Raw genomic sequence first — 15,801 nt, 5'->3', positions numbered from 1 at the left:
AATGGGATAAGGGAATGAGGGATATTGAAAGGAGAGCAGCTGAAGTGAGACATCATAGACCTTAAATAGGCTAAAGAAAAAAAGTGCAGACAGGAGGTAGCTGGTAGGTAGGAAAAAAGTATAGAAGTCAGGAATTAGAGGTCCCAGTGAAGATGAAGAATAGATGTATTTGAAGAAAAAAAGAGAGAGTTGTAAGTATAGAGGTTGTAGTTAGAAAGCAGGATGTTTTAATTTATAATTTCAGTGAAATTCTGAGTAATGGTGAGGTTCAGCATTTGGCCCATGGAAGTGGGTAAATGAAGTGGAGCAGAAGGTGACAGTCACTGGAGGAGGGGATGTCAAGGAGGCTAGATGGCTAGAGCATTAGATGGGTCAACCATGTGGTGCTGCTGAAGTCCCCAGAATGATGGCAGAGGCAATAGGAGGAAGACTGTAAGCCTGCAGCCAGTCTTCAATAAATGAGAGGAAAACATAAAGAGGTCAAAACTGGCCTAATGAGCCGCTGTGGCCTCTTGAAGCCTTAGTGACTGTACTGAACAATGTTTCACTTTAGACCATGGATTCTTTGCCAATGTCTACAGACAAGTTTCTAATGATCCATGAATCCTCTGAAATTGTATACAAAGCTCTCTGTTTATATACCCTAAGTGTATTTTTTTTTAATTCTGGGAGAAGGTTCATGACTTATCAAATTTTAAAACTGGTGAGTGATTAAATAATAAACTGCTCAAAAGGATTTATGTGAGGAAGGACTAAATGAAAATAATATAAACTGCATGTAGACTTAGGAAAGGCACACACCTATCAACGTTGCCAAAAGTTTCTCTGCCCCTATGCTAACACCATCACAGAAAGCTGAAGCCCTGAGTGAGCAGCGGAGAGCTATGGCAGTAGCCAGGGCTCCTGCTTGGCTGTGCATTAAAAGAACTGGTGGGCAGCAGAGATGGAGAGAAGGGTTCAGAAATCCACAGGACAATTTAACAGTGAGGCTCAATAACTACCTAACTCATAAAATCATCAGGTGGCAGCTGCTACATACATGCCTCCACAGAATGAAGTGATTTTGAGCTGGCTCCTTTTCCCAAGAGCAGGCATTTCTTTTTTTTTTTTTTTTTTTTTTTTTTTTGTCATTTTTTCGTGACCGGCACTCAGCCAGTGAGTGCACCAGTCATTCCTATATAGGATCCGAACCCGCGGCGGGGGCGTCGCCGCGCTCCCAGCGCAGAACTCTACCGAGTGCGCCACGGGCTCGGCCCAGGCATTTCAAAAAAAATATAAGATACTTACCTCTCAGCAATATTTTTTGCAGACTGTAGAAACCGTGCCTGGTCATTTTCTTTAAGAATATGCTCAGCTTGGTTGATGAGGACTGTTGACCGTTCAAGACACTGGCGGCAATTAGCAACCTGCTGTGCCAACTTTCTCAGTTTCATAACCTTAAAGAAATTAGTAAAAGAAAAAATAAGATAAAACATACCGTGCTTAATTAAAAACAATAAAACAACATGAAGATCCGCTGCAGTGCTTCTAAAAATAAGGCTTATTAATATTCTATGGTCCTTGTACTAACTATTCACCTTCTCACCTTACCCGCTAAGTCTCTCTGCCAGCCCCTCCTTCTCCTGTCTACAGCTTGCTCACTTACATTGCAACATACTAAGTCATATGCTCTCGGTTATCTACCTCCTCTTTGTACTAATAACATTAGTTTTTCTGATTGTAAAAGCAATGCATGCTCATTATAGAAAATTTAGAAAATAAAAAGTATAAAAAGAAACCCTACCATCCAGAGATCACCATTGTTTACATTTTGTTGTCAACATATGGTAGCATATGTTTAATAAAAAGTACTTCATTTTTCTTTACGAGTATCTACATTTCTATGTATATATTTCTCTAAATATCTTTATGCATACCTGTGTGTTCACAAATCTGTGTTCTTGGAAACTGCAGTTCCTGTGTTAGCTGGAATCACCCAGCATAGCACAAAGTATTGGTCTTCACTTCAGGCTCTCATAACTTCTCACAGTATATACAACAGCATGAGCTTATAATCACTAGCACTGACCAGCAGGCCAACAAGCCTAAAACCATATGGGGACTCAAACCTGACTCTCTTGACCATGATTCTTTAGTTCCCAGGCAAGAATTGAAGTCTCCACTGACTATTCTCTCTCTCCTTAAGATTAAGGAAAGAAAATATACATACTTAATAAGTCGATGATTCCTATCATTTCCTTTCTAGCAATACCTATTAGGCTCTTCCCTTCCATTTGTGTTGCCACTACTCTGGTTTAGGCCTTCATCAACTCATACCAAGACTCATTCCATAAACCTCATAAGTTGCACACCTCTACCATATCAATAAGTCTTCTCCCTCCATAAGAAACTAGAATGGCTTCCCAACACCGTTCAGATTAAACTCAGACTCTTTATATTGGCATTCATGATCCTTCCATAAACCTAGCCCACATTTCCACAATTATTTTTTCTTTATCTTTTTTTATATTGACTTACAACATACAACAGTAAAGCACCCAAATCCCAAGTGAACAACTCAAGTGATTTTTGTACATACATACACCCATGTAACCATCAACCAGGTCAAAATATAGAACAATTCCAACACACCCAAGAACTGCCATGATTTTTATTCGATTTACAGTACTAGGCCAAACATTGCTTCTTCTTTGCCTCTCTCCCTAAAACCTCATTTCTTCTTGCTTTCGTGATCCAAGTTCAGACTGGAACCATCGGGATCAGACTTCAACATCTGTAAAGTCAACTCTTCCCTGGCCTTACTGAAGCACTGTGCTTTACCTTTGTTTCTTTGATTTTGACAGCAATCATTTGCTTCCTCTGCTGGATGATCTCTACCAACTCGTCACATTCTTCCATAAGTTTTGCCTCATGCATAGCAGTATTCACCTGCCAAGAAAGTCCAGAGTATTACACAGTGATTGTTGCCTTTCTCCCCTGCTGGCTCTAAAAGGTTCGGACTGACAGCTAAGCATGCACAACTTCTTCCATACCTCCCTCATAAGATCCACTCCTAGAAGAAGGGTAGAGATGATGATATTAATGATGCAAGGGCATTGAAGCACCACAGATAGGAAGCTCTCCAGGCCTCTGGTAGATCATGATGGTTAATGGAAGGCTGGGCAGAAGGACAGATGAGATGGGGGCATGTTATTCCCACTGTGCAACTCCCTTTACTCCAGCACCCTGTCCTCCTGCTGTTCTTTTGGAAAGAGGGTAAGAAGATTTATGTATTTTAAGAAAAGAGGATCCCCCTCCACAGTCACAATAATATTTAGACAACATTACAACAACATATTTCTACTGTGCTACCAAAAATGTTTTCAGTTTTCCTTGTTCCCATCTAATTTTTAAATATATAAATGGGCAAATATATTTTCACATAAATTTATGAATGTGTAGATATTTTTTCACATAGTTGTCATTATGTTTTAGCGGATATTTCTCATCTTGGACCTCTCATCTGAATACATTTCCTATTTTGGGATACTGGCTACATCAAAATATCTCTACTGCAAAGTCAGGGTGGGGCTGGGGAAAAAAGCTACAATTCTTCATCATCTTTCCATAAACTGATTTCTTCATCTCCCCATCTCTATTACTATTGACATTAGAAGGTACAGAGCCGAGAACAGGGGATCCTCGGGCTGCCCAAGCTCATAGGGAAAGGAAGGGGAAAGGAACTAACATCTTTTAAGCACTTAATGTACCAAGAATATCATAGGTAAATTATTTCATGTAATTATCATAACAACTTTATAATATAGGACCCATTTTTATTCCCATTTTACAAATAGGGAAACTGAGGCTCAGAGAATTTTAGTGACTTGCTCAAAATCAGACAGCTAGTAAATGGTAAAACCAGAATTCAAACCAAGTTCTGTCAAGTGAAACCCCTGGACTGGCTGGGTGAGCAGACGAGGTTCAGTTCCATTTCAGCAGCACACAGAGCAGTCACACAGGGAAGCACAATCATTCCCAGAGTCTATTCAAGGATCACTCGAGCAGAGCTCTAGAAGGCTGAGGAACAGACAATGGGTTACTTGAGAGCATCACAACTTGAGGGGCTAGATGTGCTTCATTAGTAAGGTAGGGCTACATTTGCAATTGCTATCCCTCTTCAGAGGGCTCCTCTATATACTCCAACCCCAGCAAAATACCTATCACTGGACCCTACTGCCTCCTCTCTCATCCTCTAAGGGCCTTGCTGGCTAATTTTCTGTTTCTCACTTAACTGAAATAAAATATGTTTGCTGGTGTTTGACAATGTTATTTTGCTTTATTTCCACTTTTCTGGGGGAATGCCACAATGGGAGGTTCTATTTATTCTGAATGAACAGTCCCACTCTGGCCATTCTACTTTTTTTCTCATACTTCTCTCCCTTTTCCTACATTGGATCTACCTTTTTAAGGCAGATATCTTACCATCTCAAGGAACTCTCACTCATCTGAGAATAAGAGATTCATCTAGTTCTCCCTGGGTCCTTGCTTAAAGTATCTGGAAACTTAGACACTTCTCATTTATAGTTTCTTTTTTAGGTGGCTGTGGTGTAGTACACAATGATTTAGTACCTTGTTGCTTTAATTTTGCCCTTGGACTAACCTTTACATAACACTCACTATGTGCCAGGTACTGCTCTAATCAGCTTACATGTATCAGCTGTCTCAATTCTCAAAACAACCCTATGAGGCAGGTACCATTATCCCCATTTGACAGATGGGGAAACCTGAACACAGAGAGTTTAAGTGACTTGCTTAAGGCTACACAGCTAGTAGTGGTAGAGATGGGATTTGGACTCAGGAAGTCCAACTCTAGAGTCCACACCTTTAACCATGACACATACTGCCTCTACAGTCAAATGTAACAACATCCCTGTCTTCAGTTTCTGACTATCATTTTCTCTTTTGCACTATCCATCTTTATTCTGTCATCCCTTTCTCTTTAGTCATCTCAGACTCCTTGCTGTTCCCCTAGAATGCCATGCACTTTCATGTCCTGTGCCTTTGCCTGACACTGCTCTTTTACTTGGAAAATCACTTCCCCATTGGTTTATCGAACAAATTTCTACTTATCTTTCAAGGTCCTGCTCAAAGATAATCACTTCTGTAACTTTTTCTCACCTGCTTGAACACAAGCAATTTGTCCCCTATTTATATTCTCATAGTGCTTTATATATAATTCAATTACACCATTTGCTACCTTATATTATGGCAATTTATTAGTCTGTCTTCCCCTCTCAAAAATGAGTTCTGGAGACCAGGGATTGTGTCTTATTTGTCTGTTTCTATCTCCAACATAGTTACTGGCACATAGTAGATGTTCAGTAAATATTTGTTGGAATGAAATGAGTGGTGGAAAAAAGTATCTTTTACTGCTTCCTAGACATGTCTACGTGGTTACTCAAGTTACCGAAAGCTCGGTATGCCTAAAAACAAACTTAACATCTTCCATCTAAATCTGGCTTTCACCTCTGATTTCCTATTTTTTTTTTTTTTGCCAGTGCTACTATCATTATTGCAGTTACTCAGATTCAGTAAACTCTGACTTCTACTTCTCCCTCAACCCCCACATAAATTCCAGCAGTCCTAAAGTCTTTCCCTCCTTTTCTTTTCAATCTCACTAAAGTTCTACTGGTAATACAGTGAGGATCTGACCCAAGGAACCAATAAATTGAGGCCCTCATCATCCTTCTGGACTATTATTGAAGAGCCTCCTTAATTAATCTCCTTATCTCCGGGGTCTTTCTTTTGCTAACCATCCTCACAATCCTTACTAAACTGTAAAGCCAGGAAAAATCACCATCTTCATCATCAAACATGAATTAAATGTCTTTTATGTGCAATGCATTATGCTAATGCCCTGCCCTGAGTAAACTGGCAATCTGGATGGGAAGAGCCACATACATATTTAAAAAATCAGTCCATGTAGCATAAGTTAAATACCAAATAAGTGATGTAGATTGCAATCTACAGAAATTGAAAAGAAAGCTCATTCTCAGTTGGGAAGTGGAGAAAATATACATGAAAGAGATGGGACTTAGATTAAACTTTAAAGATGGACTAAGCCTTAGATTTTTTTTTTTTTTTTTCGTGACCGGCACTCAGCCAGTGAGTGCACCGGTCATTCCTATATAGGATCCGAACCCGCGGCGGGAGCGTTGCTGTGCTCCCAGCGCAGCACTCTACCGAGTGCGCCACGGGCTCGGCCCCTAAGCCTTAGATTTAAGAGGTGGGAAGGTAGGAAATTTAAACCAAACAAACAAGATTAAACTTTATTTTTTAAGCAATATGGTATCTTTGAAAAATATTTTTGAGGGTAAGGAGAGTAAGATGGTGGGAGATTAACCATAGTTAACATTTTTAGAAGATAAATGAGAATTGGTTTGAGGGGGGAGTAATGGTAAACTTGAGGAAAATTTAGGAGGCTATTGTGATGTGAACAGGGCTTAGCCAAGGAGAATGACAGGAATAGAAAGGAAAGGTCAAATATGACAATCACTCCCTTGATCAAAATCTTCAATTAGACAGCAAGCTCCTTGAGAAAAGGTTTTGTTCCTCCCGTTGTAACCAGCACAATGCCTTACATACAACAAACACTTAAGAAACATTTAGTGATTGATTTAGCACATTAAAAATAAAATCAAAATAAGAATGCCAAACACTAGGAAATATACTCTAGTAAATGTATTTTGTAAAGAAAATGTAAGTTGAAGTGAGAGAGCTAGGGTGGGAAGTTTCTTTGGACAGTCACATCAGGGGAGATAAAACAACCAGGCACAACTAGTAGAGTTGAAAGTTGACTGAAAGTGCAAAATCCCAAAGTAAAGAAAGCAGTGACATTAAAATCTTTCCATGTCAAGAAGCAGCCCAAAAGAGCAGGGTCCTTAAGTGTTCTCTGAACAGTAAATACTCCAGGGGAAAACTGTCTTTATAATGTGAATAAAACAACTCAAATTGCTTAGAAGGCACTTGAAAGCCCTGGTGGTCTTTTTCTTTGCAGTTTTGTCTGAAAATACAGTGAGGTATTTCACTTGCTTATTAACGCTTAGTTGAAAATAACTGGGGTTATCTTGATATGCGTCCTATTGGTTGGTTTGTGGAAGACCCCAGATCCTTATTTGGCCTTTGTTCTTTGTTTTAGGTTAGTGGGTTTGACTAAATGGCTTTATGTCTGTGGAAAAATCTATCCTCCTTGAAAACATCACTAGGGCAATCTTGGCAACCTACTTGTGTAAGTACACCCATCCCAAAAAGACTTTTGGGGGGCAGATTGTGATTTTTAAGACTAAGGGTCTCAGCCACAACCTTCCAGTACCTACGTACCAGGCAACACAGGCCTCCATGTCCTGTCCCTGTCCCAGGTTCTCTTCTCTGCTCTGTGGTCCTTTACTTTCTTCCCAAAGGTAGCAAGAATTTGACTTGCATATTTTTTTCCAACTGCTCATCCTACCCTATTTCCTGAGGTTCTCTCCTACCTCCCAGCCCAAAGATTGATTACAGAGTAAGACCTTGTCTTCCCAAATTTCCACCGTCCCCTGATACAGGCACATATGTCCCCTGTTGGAAGGATTTTACTGTTGGTCACCACAAGGAAATAAATACATAGAAGTTCACAAAAGCCACAAGCTACAAAGATTTAAGAAACCACAAAAAGTTGTTTTGGCAATTGTTTCTATTCTGTATTGAAATGTAAATGGACTAGACCTTTTTACCCTTAGCTTCTTTCAGAGAGCTTATTTGATAGTTTTTTTTTTGGGAGAACTCCCATATGCTCATTTTACAGGCCTTTTATTCTTGGGTTTAAAGTTAATCCACCTTCCCTGCAACCCACTCCCATGAAAAACTTCCCCACTTGCATCCTCCCCTCAACTCAGTCATATCCATCAGTCCTGCAGAGCACTGCACAGGAATTCAGAAGGCATTGAGATTTCCTGTTCAGGTCGAATAATATGATCCCATATATCCAGACTCAAGTGAAATTCATTTCTATGACACAGAACTCCTCATAAGCCTCTCCATCCTAGTGTCTACACAGTCAATGCCAACCTACTTTATTCTCTGAAATCTTCTGGCCAAACAGATCTTCCCCTTCCATTTAGAAGATTCTGAATTTTCAGCATTAAAGATCATTTAGGGAAGTTTTTTATTTCAGCAAACATTCATTGAGTGCCCACCCCATATAAGGTACTATGCCCAGTTCCCTAAGTGAGATATAAGGATAAAAAAGACTCCATTTCTGCCTTCAAAGCACTTACAATCTAGTGGAGAGGATGAGTGTGAATATAACTACAGGTAATTACAGTCTAAGAAATAGTAGAACAAGTAATAGAATACAAATAAAGCTCTATGAGAGCATAGAGAAGGGAAAACTAATTTTGCCTGTGGAAAAGGACAATTAGAGGATTAGGACAGGTTTTATGTAGCTGAGCTGGTACTGAAGGATAAGCAAGAGTTGGGTGGGTAGAAATGGGTCTTATGGGGAGTCCAGGCAGAGAGAATGCTATGAATAGCATGAGCAAAAGCACAGGCGTGAAAGTAGAAAAAGTGCTTGGGTAAAGCAGATCAGCTTGACAGAAGCAATGGAGGGAAATAAGGCTAGAAACAGAGGTTGCAGATATATTACGGAGAGCTGTGCTGTCTTTTTGAGTCAGAGTAGCTGGATAAATTGTCAGGATCTGAGCACTGGAGTAACGCCTTAACGTTGCACATCTTATTAACATCTCAGTTGAGAACAAGGGAGAGAGAAGGCAGCACAGACACAGTACTGGAAGAAGTGGGAGGGCACAACGAACTTCCCACCTTCCATTATTGCCCAGGGCCACTCAGATGATCACTATCCCACCTTCTCAGACTCCATAACATCAGAGAAAAGAGGCAGAGTTGGGCTTCATTCAACATAGAGTTGCTTTCTGTGCAAAGGAGTGAGAAGGAAAAGTGAGGGGTAAATTAGACAGCTGAAGAATTTTCAAGAAGTTGTTATGAACAGCTTTGTCACCTTTCTGAGCTGCAAAGAATTCATTACTTTCTTGTAATGATGCATTCAGGAAAATGTGATGTTTATGAAGCACACATAGCACTCACTGTGGCAGCATCAAAGCTGATGTGTTAACCCAAATGGCACTTTCAGGGCAATATCTCACACACACACGCACACGCCACCAGCACTACAGCCTTGTAGTATCAGGAAGGTCAAGCATATAAAAGGAAGAGAAAGAAGAAACGAAGCAGGGATTTTTTAATAGGTTTTTTTAAAATCCCATTTTTTAACAGGTTTTTAAAAATCCCTGCTTTGTTTAGCTATTTTTATATAAAGCTGGCAGGACCATCTCTGAAATGTTGCAGTGTTTTACTTTACAAAGGGTGGTCACTTTAAGGAATAAGGCATATGTGAAACTATTAATAGGATTTTTAGTCATCTGTACTGGAGTTACGGCAGCCTAGGAGGCAAAAATTATTGAGGCATAGTTAAGCAATTTACGGCCTCAGTGCCTGAGGGTTTTTTTTTTTTTTTGGCAAGGGAGGAGGTGAGGGATTAGGAGGGTAGAGGTAGGTGGGGGATGAGAAGTCAAAGTCAGAAAAGTAGTGGATGGGCAGGTGGCAACCAAGCCCTCTCTAGAAATGTAAGAATCCTAGTAAATAGAGCTCGGGGCCCCGTGATGTGGGAGGCCTCCAGATAAACTTTGACTTGAGAGACAAGTTTTCTGCAGCTTGTGGGAAGAATACATAATAGTTAACACTATGTGCTTACCACATGCTAGGCACTGTTCTAGCTGCTTCATATATTTTAACTCATTTACTTCTCCCATTAACCCTCCGAGGTAAGCGCTATTATATCATTCCCATTCTACAAAAGAAGCTGAGAAACATAGAGGTCATATAAGTTGCCCAAAGTCATATAGCTAGTAAATGTCACAGCCAGGATTTGCATCCAGGCTGTCTGGCTCAGGCCTGTGATTTTAACAACTCTCGGGCGCAAGGAGGGTAGTTGGTAAGGGAAGCTGTGCTCACAAATGTATACAAGTTGCTTCTCGAGATAATCACCTTTCCTAGAGTTAACTATTGCCAAACATTTTGTATATTTCCTTCTTGACTTTTGGGAAAAAAATAGAGAGTGAGAAATACATATAATGTAACATTTATTTTGTTTGGTTTTTTTAATTGGTTGCATTTTATTTTTTTTATTCTGATCATTTTTTTTTTCTCTCATTTTGGGGGACACAGGGTATAATCACAATTTGTGGTAATGGACACGCTACCAGTAATGTAACATATTTAGAAAACATAGACAAGGCACACATGTATATGTACACACACACGTATTTCAGGTTTATTTTACGCTGAGGCTAAAAAAAATATTGGAAACAGACAGTAAGGACAATTTTCTCCATATACGTGCCTTAGAAATGGCTTTATGCCATGTAGCAATTCTGTGTTGGCTTTGCAGTCCTTTCCCCTCAGGGATAAGGCCACCAAACATTTATAGTCTTATGTTTAGTTACTGTCTCCCCCATATTCTCTTTGCATGCAAGGTAACTGTTTAGAACATGAAAAATAAGCATAGGAGAGATATAACCTATGTTTTATATCTGGTATTTTATGTACCTAGCTATACATCCTATGTGAAATGAGGCAGAAACCTCCTTTCTATCTTTTCAGAAGCATGGAATTATTAGATCTGGAAAAGAAATCATCAATTTCTACCCTTCACTTTGTAGACAGAAATATGATGCCTGGAGAGGGGAACGGCTTATCCATTGTCATATTACTAATAAATGACAGGAGAGGGTTAAAGACAGATTTTTGGACTCCCCATCCAGTGTTCTTTCCACTCTACTGCTTGTTTTATAAAGCATAGCACTTGCTTATAAACCACTCTGAAGATATAAAACTCTGTAGCTCTCACCCCTGTGTATTTACCCTAGAAATATAAACATTTATGTCCACACAAAAAAAACTTACATGAACGTTAATAACAGCTTCATTTGTATTTGCTAAAAGCTGAAAACAACTGAAATGCTCTACACTGGGAGCATGGATAGACAAATTGTGGAACATCCATACAATGGAATAGCACTCGGCAATAAAAAAATTTAAAAAATATATTGATGCTCACAAGTTGAATAGATCTCAGCGGCATTATGATGAGTGACATAAGCAAATCACAACATTTTACATACTGTATGATTCCATTTACATAACATTCTAGAAATAACAAAATTATAGTAATAAGGGGAGCAGATGTGACTATAAAGAGGTATCACAAATGAGTTTTAGGGGGATGATGAAATGTTACCGTCCTAATGATGGTGATTACAAGAACCTACACATGTGATAAAACAGAACTATGCACCCCCTCCAAAAATAAAAGTTGAATGCATGTAAAAATTGGTGAAAATCGAATGAGGTCTGTAGTTTGCTCAATAGAATATTGTACCAAGGAGAGTTTCCAGGTTCTGATAGTCATGTGGTTATGTAAGATGTTAACAATGGGGAAGGTTAGGCAAATGGTATGCGGGAACTCTGCATTATTTTGGCAATTTCTATGTGACATTAAACTTATTTCAAAATAAAGATTTTTTAAAAGGAAAAAGAAAGATAGAAAACTCTCTAGAAGTCCCATGAAATTTTAGGCAGGCCTAGTGAACCAACATTTCTGTAGTTTTCTGAAGTTCTAACCAACACATCTTAAGGCCTTTGCTCAAATGGTATCTCTCTTTCTCTCTCTCACACACACACATCCCACTCTGTACCGTATTTTATTTTCATCCATAGCACTTGTTATTCCTAATTAAAATATATATTTATTTATTGTGTGTCTTCCCCCACTAGAATGTAAGCTCCTTAAAGTTAAGGACTTTGTTTTTTTTCACTACTGTATCCCTAACACCTAGAATAGTGCCTGGTACACTGTAGGACCTCAATAAATATTTGTTGAATGAATGAATGAATGAATGTGAGTGTGCTGGCCCTGAAACAAAGGTATAATGAAAAATTGTAGATTTCTTCATTACATAAGATAAATTTCCTTTACATTTTCTTTTGACACAATTACTCAAAATGGTTTTCTCTTATCTGTTGTGTCACTTAAATATTATTTGATGAAATATGACAGATTTGGAGAGATGTTGGAATAACAACCTAGGTCCTAGGAAGACCACGTATTCTGAAATATTTCTTTTCTCAATGTTAAAAAGTTGCGTTTCCAGGCTGTGTTTTACTTACCCTTGAGATGCATTAAAAATTGTTCTTACAACATCTGGCCACCAGAGGGCACTGTTTGCTCAATTATCCTTTCTCATTATTGTGTACCAAGACATGTGCTGGGTATAAAAAAAAGAAAATAAAGGATAAGACACAGTACTCGCCCTCAGAGTTTAGTCTGGTGAGGAGACAAATTGGTACAAAGAAGTGCTATGATGAAAGTATGCACAGGGTGCTCTGGGTACACAGATGAGGAACATCTGAACCAGATGAGGGAGGTGGGGAGAGAGTCATGGAGGAGGCGATACCTGAGCTGGATCTTAAGGGACAAGCAATAGTCAGCCAGAAGAAAAGAGAGGGGGTGTAAGTTCTTTCAGGACATGTGCCATGTCAACCATTGTGTTCCCCTTGCCTGACCCAAGGCCTAAATATGCTTAAATATTTGTGGAATGAATCAACAAAGCATAAAGTACAGGTAGTAAAAGGGCATGCTAGAGAGAAGGCAGGGTCTACACCATGATGAGTCCTATAAACCCCTACCTTAAAGGTGATGGGGAACCACTGATGGGTATGTGGCAAGGGAGTGATATGATGGGTTTTGCATTTTAGAAAGCTCATTCCCACAGCAAAATGGAAAATGGATAGGAGGGGGATACGATGGGTCAAACAGACCAGTTAGGAACTGTGGTTTCCAAAATGAATGCATTATGGCCGTGGCAACTGCCTTCAAGAAGTGTATAGTCCAAGGAAGGAAACAACATGTAATCAGGAAATTTCAATATGTCAGCATAGGTAGTGTAACAGAGGTCTGCACAAGCTGCTCTGCCTGAGATCATGCAGCTAGAGAGTGACAGAGCCAGCACCAGAACCCAGGTTTCCTGATTCCTGGTCCAGGGCTTTTTCCAAAGTCATCCTTTTCATTGACTTTTACACCATGGAGTTATGAAAGAGGAGGAGAATAGGGCAAGCCAGTGAAAGTTTATGTCTTCTTTAGCCTCAGACTGGACTATGGGGAGCATTTAGCCCATCTTTGTACTCAAGGCTGACATAAGCATTTCTCCCCAAGATCTTTGTTTCTGGGAGATGGATTCAGCATTCTGATACTCCCTGTATACATACCTCACTACTGGGAGGGCCAGGGAAATTCTCTGACAGCTAAGGTCAGAGAGGGCATCGTTCTGAGAAAGCAGTCATTCTTTCTGAGATGGGGGACCTTGGATGACAAAAAGAAAAAAACCTGGTTCCACGTTCAAAAAAGGCAGATGGTCACTGGAAGAAGCAAGGGCCCAAGCAGAAGAACAAAAAGAGCTGAGGAAGAGGCTATATTGCTTCTGAGCTACAGGAGTCGGGTAGAGGAGTAGGGGCAGTAGGGAAAGAAGATAGAGAAATACTGGGAAAGAGCCCCAAGTACAGGGAACTGAGGAATTCTCTAAGAGAGCATCAGTGGGAAGGGAAGCCTCTAGATAATGTCCAACTGTGTGACTAGCTGACAAAGATGTCTGGAGAACATAGTTTTGGGGGTCCCAACTAATAGACTAAAGCTAAGGGGGTTCTTACCAAGGGGTAAGGAGTAGAGACCTTGGCTGGATTATCTTGGTGGAGATGGGGTTAAGGGAGAAAGAGAGACAGAGATAGAGACAAAGGCAGAGACAGAGAAAGAAAGAGATCAGAGCAGAGGTGCTAAGGACAAATTCTCTAAAAACAGTGTCAAGGAAGAAGGGTCTCTGTGAGTCCTGGAGTGAGAGTATATCTTTACTGAACTGAAAACCAAAATTAAACTAAAATTGAAAATAGAATGGGCTCTGAAGTCAGACAACCCCAGATTAGCCTCCTGGTTCTGCTACTTACCCAAAATCTATCTGGTTTGGGGCAAGTGGCCCAAGTTTCCTCTTCTGTAAATGAGGATAATATTAATACTTAGCTTCATGGGGTTTTGTACATATTTATTAAATTAAATAACATAAATAAAGCACCTAATACATTTTCTGATATACGATAGTCAAATATTTGTGTTTTGTTTTGTTTTTACTACTACTGCTGTGATGATGACGACAACTGTGACTACTACTGCTATAACTGCTATATCTTCTGGGGTTTTCTACAGAACCAACAGGCAAGCACTGTTTTATCATCTGCTTTATTTTCATTCAGTTTATGAATATAGCTTGTTTTACCTTCTGGAACATACTGAGTCAGGATTTGCTTTATCCTGAGATTGCCATGTCCCCTTTCTTATTCTTCCTTCCATATCTAATCGCCTAAACCTTATTCCCAAATGCAGTTACCTCCATGCTGATGGTCAGAGTTAACCCTGCCTCTCAAGGTAAGATGGCCTCTCTTCCTACCAGAAGCCACACCATGACCTACTGCCTCCATTCAGAGCAGAAGGCTGATGCCAGAAGGGAGGGCAACTGCTGATTTCTGACAAAACACCGATTACATTTCACATCCTTGGCTGGGATGGAATTTGGCTGGCCTGAGCTTGTTACTCTCTGTTTCTTTGCTCTGGGCTCCCCCATAATTAACATGATTCCCCAGGCTCAGAGCCCCCAAAATATTAGGTTGAATCTAAAAGTAATAGGTGTGTAAGCAAGAAAGATATCTAACACATTCCCTCACTTATAAAAATATAATACTGCAATTATATTCAGTTTTAGTCTCCTCTATGGTGCTCCCTGAGGGAGAGGACTCCATCTGTTCTGTACTCTGAGCTCCAAGCAGAGTAGAGCTCTGTACACTGGAGGCTCATTAAAACACTTGTTAATGCATTGATAGATATGCACCTTCCCACATCCAATCGCTGCTCTATTAGCAGGGAATCCACCCATTAGCCTGCCTGTGGTATTGATGGGGGGTAGGGGGAGATGGTTGCCAAAAATATCAACAGTGAGTGTGGTATTTAGAAAGTGTTACTGGAGTCAGAGGTAGCCCTAGGTGACACAGGATCATCCAGGGATTCTGATGGGTACAGCCTTATGGTGAAAAGCCCTAAGGCTCACATAAGTATGAGTGTTTGTGTATGTGTTCATGTGTGTATAATGCCTATAATTCATAATCTCTTTTCACTATCACTGGGGCAAAGCAGGTGTTTGTCACCCACCTCAGTACTTGCTCAGACAAAAGACTACCTGTTTAGAGCTTCTTTTCCCTATAGGTCTGTCCTTGATATAACTCTTAAGCTGATTCACCTATATAAATGCTTGTGAAGGTATGGGGGGAAGCACAGAGTGTAATTTGTTTGGGGTCTTTACTTTCTGCCTATGGTTCAAGGCTCAGTTACTCATTTTGGGAAGTCCAGTGGCTTCTAAAGAAAATATAAAGCAAATGGGACAGAACCTCAACCTGCCGGAAAATTCCAAAGATCATCATCTTAATACATTGTTACTATTAATAAAAGAAATGATTGATTACAGTTATGTAGTTATTATAGCTGTATAGCTTGATATGGTTTAGCCTAGTAAGTGCTTTCAGGTATATTTGATCTCTATATTTGATCTTCACAAACAACCCTGTGAGATAGATAGAGCTGGCATTACTGTCTGCATTTTATGGATGAGGAAA

At 39.8% G+C, this 15,801-nt stretch overlaps 1 protein-coding gene across 3 annotated transcripts in view; it reads right to left on the bottom strand.

Annotated features, from left to right (window-relative positions):
- MID2 (midline 2) overlaps positions 1-15,801 on the bottom strand; it is an 81,228-nt gene that overhangs the window by 20,654 nt on the left and 44,773 nt on the right. For all 3 annotated transcript variants that reach the window (XM_063083318.1, XM_063083316.1, XM_063083317.1), the window contains exons 4-5: positions 2,821-2,928; positions 1,288-1,436 (exon numbers count right to left, since the gene is read on the bottom strand). In XM_063083318.1, the coding sequence (XP_062939388.1) occupies positions 1,288-1,436; positions 2,821-2,928 (257 nt within the window). The remainder of the gene's footprint in view (positions 1-1,287; positions 1,437-2,820; positions 2,929-15,801) is intronic.

The sequence above is a fragment of the Cynocephalus volans genome, chromosome X, assembly GCF_027409185.1.
Source record: "Cynocephalus volans isolate mCynVol1 chromosome X, mCynVol1.pri, whole genome shotgun sequence".
Lineage (NCBI taxonomy): Eukaryota > Metazoa > Chordata > Mammalia > Dermoptera > Cynocephalidae > Cynocephalus > Cynocephalus volans.
The sequence above is the reverse complement of the archived record's forward strand: the minus strand, read 5'-3'. Positions and strand labels throughout refer to the sequence as shown.